Source organism: Macrotis lagotis, chromosome 1, assembly GCF_037893015.1.
Source record: "Macrotis lagotis isolate mMagLag1 chromosome 1, bilby.v1.9.chrom.fasta, whole genome shotgun sequence".
Taxonomy (NCBI): domain Eukaryota; kingdom Metazoa; phylum Chordata; class Mammalia; order Peramelemorphia; family Peramelidae; genus Macrotis; species Macrotis lagotis.
In genome coordinates, this window is record NC_133658.1 from 726,172,892 (window position 1) to 726,179,978 (window position 7,087).

A 7,087-nucleotide genomic window follows, 5' to 3' on the forward strand; every position below is an offset into this window, starting at 1 on the left:
TAGGCCCCCTCTTTATTCCCAAACTAGAAATCCTTTTACTCCTTCCTAACCAATTCCCTATCCCACTTGCTAAAAAGGCTATTTAAAACCTTTTCTCTTTAGACTTTCCATATCTTTTGCTCCGTTCCCTCAACTCTCTCAATTGAGGACTTGTCTTGTACTTACTGAAAAAGTAGGGGACATTTCTGATGAGTTTCCTCTTCACTTCTTTTCATTGCTGTATTTCATTTCATTTCTGTATTCCCAAGACTGAAAAGCTCAAGAGCCTAAGACTTGGGCCACTGACTTAGTTGTCTTATGTCCCAAGTACAAAAAGTAGTCCATGAGAGGGCAAGAATTACTCTCACACATTTAACCACTATACCAAGATATTCAATACATTGGCTCTCACCTCTTTTCTTCTGATAATCAGCTGGCCCTTTTCCTTGCTAACCCCAACTCTTTCATAAGTGGTCTTTATCCCATCCCTTCCTTTTCCTAGCAAATTACCCCTTTTAACTGTTCCTCCTCCATCTTTTCATACTCTCATTTACCCATTTTTTCACCACTGCCTTCAAATCTGCTGGTCTCCTCTGCCTTATGGGAAAAAAAATACACCAAAACACCTTTAATAGATCCCATTATTCCCTCAAGTTATTTTCCTATAGTGTTCCTCCCTTCCTCAGTCAAACTCCTAGAAAAAGCTATCCACAATCATTGTCTCTATTATTTCTCAACTACAGCTTTGCACTCTGACTTCTGACCTCATCACTCAACTGAAATGTTCTCTCCAAATTTACCAATGTTCTCTAAAACGTCAAATCTACTGATTTTTCTCAGTCCTTATCCTTCTTGACCTTTAGACTTCATTTGACATTTTTAAGCTTCTTGGATGCTCTTGCTTCTCTGGATTTTTGTGACTCTGCTTCCTCCATCTCTCACCCTACTTGTCTGACTGACTGAGCCTTGATCGTTCATCAAATATGTCTTGCCTCCTAACTATGGGTGTACCCCAAGACTTCCTTTTTTTCTCTAAACTTTCATTTGTCAATTTCATCAGTTTTTTCATAGGTTGGACCTTAGTCAGGTCAGTCTGGTATTTCACATTTGCAAGTACAGTAAGATGAGGCACTTTTGGATCATCTTACTCATTGTTCACACTTCATTTTTGAAGAGGACCAGTGCCATCAAAAAAATGATGTCTTGACTTGCTAGCAAATTGGATTTAAGTGAGGCAGAGCTGTGCAGAGTCATCAGCCTCACTTTCTCTTACAGAGTCATTGAAGTCCAGTGGCAAGACAGAATTCAGGACAACTGACAACAATCCAGCATACAGTGGATGATCTAAGCAACTTTAATGTCTGACCAAGTTCTACACACTCCACAACTCCACAGGTGCTTCAGTCACCTTTCATGGCCTTTGGAACAAATTGTGCCCAGGAAGTCTTCATATGCTTGGGGTAGACATCCCCCTAACTCACTGACAAGTTGGAGGTCTGTGATTACCCTTAACCCGGTTTAACCCATCTGCCAAAATGTTTTACTAGAGTGTAGCAGCTGTGCATGTTGCAACCTCTTGGAACCACAGGTGAGAGTTGGATGAAACAAGTGGACACCAAAGGTGAATGAGCAGGTACTAGTATTCTTTAACATCCCATAGCCCCATTTGACAATTAACAAAAAAGAGGAATACTTAGCATAGTATAGAAATAATACTCAGCAAGGATGTAGAATTAACTAACTTGAGCCAGCTTCCTTGCTTCTGCATTGATTACTCTGGTATAACAATCAAGTGTGACAGAGCTATCTTCACTCCCTTGAGAGCTGACTTTTGTATTCGAGATATTAGAAAGCTATGTCAGTGGTACAAACCTATTAAGTCTTGAGGATCTTTCTAATACCATTTAAGGAAAAATTAATCTAGCCTATATATATAAAGCATTAACTAAGCATTTACTTGGTATTTAGTACTATGTTAATACTTGGAATATAAAACCAAGAAAATAAAATGGTTTACTTTTAATTACATTCTTTTTTTTAAGGTTTTTTTTTTTTTGCAAGGGTTAGGTAACTTGCCCAAGGCTACACAGCCAGGTAATTATTAAGTGTCTGTGGCCAGATTTGAACTCAGGTCCTCCTGACTCCAGGGCCGGTACTCTATTCACTGTGCCACCTAGCTGCCCCTTTTAATTACATTCTAATGGGAGAGGAAACAACAGGGAGATGAAAAATATGGAAAAGATGGACTAGTTGCATGGAGGCAAGTTGGCTGATGCGGAGAGTGAGCTGGGGCAGGGAGGGGATTGAGTTGTATGGTTGTGACTTCTGATGCTATGATCATCCTGGGCAAGGATTCACCAGTCATCAACTCAACCCCAGAGTGGAGTTATCTTCAGGATGACAATCCAGCCAATTTGGTACAATATCCTAACCCCATTCCCATCAAAATTGGGATAGTTTTTCCTTAAATGGTATTGAGACCATCCTTGAGTTTGGCTCAGAGATTAAAGGTTCTGGCTATTGTCATCACATTCTGGTCACCTGAGTACAAAGCAGCCATGAAAAATTCCAAGTGTTCACTGATGCTTGGCTGATGAAAAAGAATGGACAGCTGTCTAGGAGAAGCACAGTGAAATTGCTTGAGCTGACCCGAATGCCCATCTTTGTTGAATATTTTTCCATTGCTAAGATGCCTCAGTAAATCTCCTTTTGTTAATTAATGCAAAATCTATGAGTGCTTCATGTTATTCCAATATTAAGTCTAAACTGTGATAGGACTGACCTAAATGGGCCCAGCTCAGAACATCTACATATAAATATTGCTCCTCACATGAGCTCCTAAGGGTTTAATTGTCACATCTATTCAGATGACTCATTCCAATTTCTCTTCTGACTTCTAGTTGTGAATCACCAGCTGCCTTTTTGACATTTTTAAAGTACATGTCCTGAAGTCATCTTGAATTGTGTGTTCCCAAACTGAACTCATTATCTTTGTCTCCAAACTCACCAAACCCACCCCCTCATCAGTATCCCTATTTCTATTGAGGACACTATCATCTTTCCAATCCCTGCATTCACAATCTTGGCATTAGTCTTGACTTTATTTTCTCTCATCTCACATACCCAATTAGCTCCCAAATCTTGCTTCTATTTCCATAACATCTCTTATATCTCTCTCATATCATAACCTTCACCTATTAGCATCACAATAACTTTCTAATTGGTGTCCCTGCCTCCATTGTCTCCCCATTTGAATCTTTTCAGCCTGGAAGTCTCTGAGATCAAATGGGAATTCAGGTCTTCCTGACTCCAGGCTTGTCCCCTTTATCTAGCACCACCTAGTTGCCTCTAAATATCATAGGAAATACCTATTTTGTTTTTGTTTCTTACCTTAGGTGTTGCTTCTACTTGATATGTATATACATTTAAAATTTATATCTGCATAGGATTACATGTTTGCATAACCATTTTCATTAAGTCCAAATGCTTTTCACTAAACATCTAATTATTATTTTGGTATCTGAAAGCATTTCCAAATTTTAATCCACATTTCTAAAAGATTTTTAAGGACAAAGGCTGTTTTATATTTTTCTCTTACTCTAGTTATATCTAAATCTAAATTTATTTGTTTTTAATCTCTATATTTCTAGCTAAATATTTATCCTTATCTGTCTATATATATATATATCTATCTAATATATCCATCTATCACTATATTTCTATGTAAAATAAAAGACTTCTGTGATATTAATGACAAAGTATATTCCATTTCACTTTTTTCCAGAGTCTTTGTTGCTTAATGACTATGTAGTTACCCTCGATTGGAAAACATTAAAGATGATCTATTTGCAGTGGAAGACATCAATAGAGGTATATTGTTATACTTTTAAAGAAGCCCTTCACTAACTGACACCTTAAACACTCTTCACCTTAACCAAAACAGCTGGAAAAAACATAGGAAAAGAAAAATCCATCTTTTAAGTTAGGATATTAAAGCTTTTCTCACTGGTTAAAGTAGGAAAATATATGACTGGATAATGTGACTATGTATGCTATACAACTAGTTAATAAAATAAAGTAGCATTTGTTTGCTTAGATTTTCTGTAAGCTGGGATCTTTTGAGAGGATTTCTGTATTGTGGCTGTCCATCACATGTGATTCAGGTAGTAAGTCTAAAGAAGGGTCTCTCCACTAATTTGGATATATGTAGAGTCCCAAAACTCATGGTGTAGTTTTAAGCTATTAATTAAACTACTCAAGCTTAAAACTGTACTATGATTTTTAGAACATCTTGTGTATATATATATATATATATATATATATATATATATATATATATATATATATACCTGTTTTGTCTATGTCTTTACCTACATCTATATATCTATATCTGTATTTATATCTCTAAGTATATCTCATTGTCCACACCCATGTCTATAGATATCAATATATCTTTGTAACTACATCTATATCTTTACCTCTGTTTACTCTATCTCTTTATTTATAGCTACATTTATACCTTTATATGTATTTGTATCCATGTCTACACCTATGTCCCTATATGTAGTTATCTATATTTCTATCACTATATCTCTAGCTATACCTATTTCTCTAAATTTTCACACACACACACACACACACAGACACACACATACACACGCACATATACACATATATCAAAAATCATATTTTCTTTTTTCCTTTTTCTGATCTGATTCTGATGTGGATGTCATATAAATTGGAAAGGCAGTGTGGTATAATGGTTGGAAGACCAACTCTGAATGAACTAAATTCAAATTCTATTATGATATCTACTAACTCTGTAACCCTGGGCCAGTACCTTAGTATCCCCATAGAACAGGCAGCTCTTTTTTTTTAATTTTATGTATTTAAGGCAATGGGGTAAAGTGACTTGCCCAAGGTCACACAGCTAGGCACTTATTAAGTGTCTGAGGTTGGCTTTGAACTCAGGTCCTCCTCACTCCAGGGGCAGTGCTCTATCCACTGTGCTACCTAGCTGCCCCTGCAGTTCTTTATGGTTATGAACAACAGACAAGTTACTAATCTGCATGAATGGAAGAGTTTTTCTTTCCACTTCCAAAGCTATGAAATTATAGATCTTTGCAATTATAGTTTTGGAGAATTATCCCTCCGGGCTCTGAGAAGTTAAGAAATTGCCCAGCATTTCGTGGTGTGTCAGAAGGACTTAAACCCAGATCTTTCTGTCTATCTATCTATATCTATCTATCCATCCATCTATCTATCTATCTATCTATCTATCTATCTATCTATCTATCTATCTATATCTATCTATCCATCCATCTATCTATCTATCTATCTATCTATCTATCTATCTATCTATCTACACAGATACACTAAAAAAATAAACACTCATTTAATAGATTCAGAAATCATTCATGAGACTTCAGTGGTCTTTTATCGTGATACAGGATGTCATCAATCCATTTATTTTGTCAGGAAATTTCATTGATGGCTATGGAACTGGTTTATAAATTAAAATTCAAGAAAATCTAATTCAATTTTGACCCCCATGAAGGGCTTACTTAAGGTCAAGTGATGATGATGAATATAGGTGAAAATATTCCAAGATTTTGCCTCTGATGTCCTCAACCTATATCTTCTCTCAAACCTAATTCAGCTCTTTATTTGAACCTATTTTATGTAACTTATATATTGTTTGGTATTATAGTTGTGTGTGTCATGTTCCCCCCTACAGCACTTTGAGCTCCATGAGGACAGGAACCATGTCTTATCTAAACTATGTATCTCCCCCTGCATACAGCACAGTGCTACACATACAGTAGGTGTTTAATAAATGCTATTTCATTGGATTTGTTATTGTTGTATGTTAAAATAAGTGTGCCCAGAGACATTGTTAGTGCATTTTGATGTCAAAATTATAATCATCAAAGTGTAATGGAGCATTGGAAATCTAAAAGCTCAAGATAATAGATGTTTTTGTTTTTTCTTATATGTATGTGAACATACACACAAAAACAGTAGCTTATTTTTCTATTTATTCAGACAAAATTTTTTCTCCTAAAGACCTCTTACAGTTTCTGATCTCTGTTGACAATCTAAAAAGCAGCAATATTTTAGCAAGTAGAATCATCATTTTTTTCATTGTGCTTCATTGGGAAGTTTTCAGTTCCTCTTGGTTTTGCTCCCCTTGGGAGTTCTCTGATTTGAAGCTTAATGACAATGCAAATAGAGCATAGAATGCTGACTCTCCCTTTTAAACATATGCATTTTATGATGATTTCTAGGAACGGCAGAAGAAGATTAGGGAGAAAAAAAATGAAGATTCTTTGATTGGTAAGTACAATTTACCCCACAAGTCTCTAAGCCCAGAAGGAACTACATGTTGATGTTATTTGGTATTAAAAAAGAAACATTATTGCTATGCTATTCTTGAAAACTAAAATATAAGAAAATTAAATTTTTTACTATAGCAACCCAAATCTGCTGTTGCAAATGTTAAGACTTACTCCAAATTTAGTTCCTTTTTTTGGACCATAATATATGTGTTGATACTGTTGCTGTTGAATTTATTTTCCTAGCTTTATTGGGTTGAACATATTTTATGACGTTCTCTCAAGAGTTTGAAGAGTTAGGTTTTGTTTTTGGTTTTTTGGAAGTAAGGGTTTTGAATGTGGATAAATGATTAAGAAAAAAAAATGTTTAAAGGCCCTAGGAAAATAGGTTAAAAATATAGAAAAGCTAATGTTCACTTGAGAATATGTTTTAAATTTCATTTCAAGTGGATGTTAAATAAACACATTATACATTTGTTTGAATGCCAATTGTTGAAATAAACACAGCTGTCTTATTCTGTATGCACAGAACTAGAGGACTGCTTCTAACTGATAAGAAAATTATGTACTGTACATACACCATATGTTATCTTCAGTCATTTAAAACTAATTTATTTAAGCTAATTTATTTCTAAAATCCTACTGTCTATCCATTCTTCATTTTCAATTATATATTTTGCTTGTTGAAAAAGAGAGTTAGGGTTCTTAGAAGAAGAAGATAATACTTAGAGGGGGAGGGAAGAATTAAGGTATTTGAGAGAAAAACTTAGAAA

At 35.2% G+C, this 7,087-nt stretch overlaps 1 protein-coding gene across 8 annotated transcripts in view; it reads left to right on the forward strand.

The window, feature by feature from the left end:
* The window catches only part of N4BP2L2 (NEDD4 binding protein 2 like 2), a 97,044-nt gene that overhangs the window by 64,173 nt on the left and 25,784 nt on the right, over positions 1-7,087 (forward strand). For 5 of the 8 annotated variants that reach the window (XM_074216070.1, XM_074216071.1, XM_074216075.1 and 2 more), the window contains exons 8-10: positions 3,764-3,849; positions 5,717-5,800; positions 6,267-6,315. In XM_074216070.1, the coding sequence (XP_074072171.1) occupies positions 3,764-3,849; positions 5,717-5,800; positions 6,267-6,315 (219 nt within the window). Of the gene's footprint in view, positions 1-1,254; positions 1,613-3,763; positions 3,851-5,716; positions 5,801-6,266; positions 6,316-7,087 lie in introns of those variants that run through there. The other 3 variants (XR_012474303.1, XR_012474304.1, XM_074216074.1) reach the window with 2 other exon arrangements.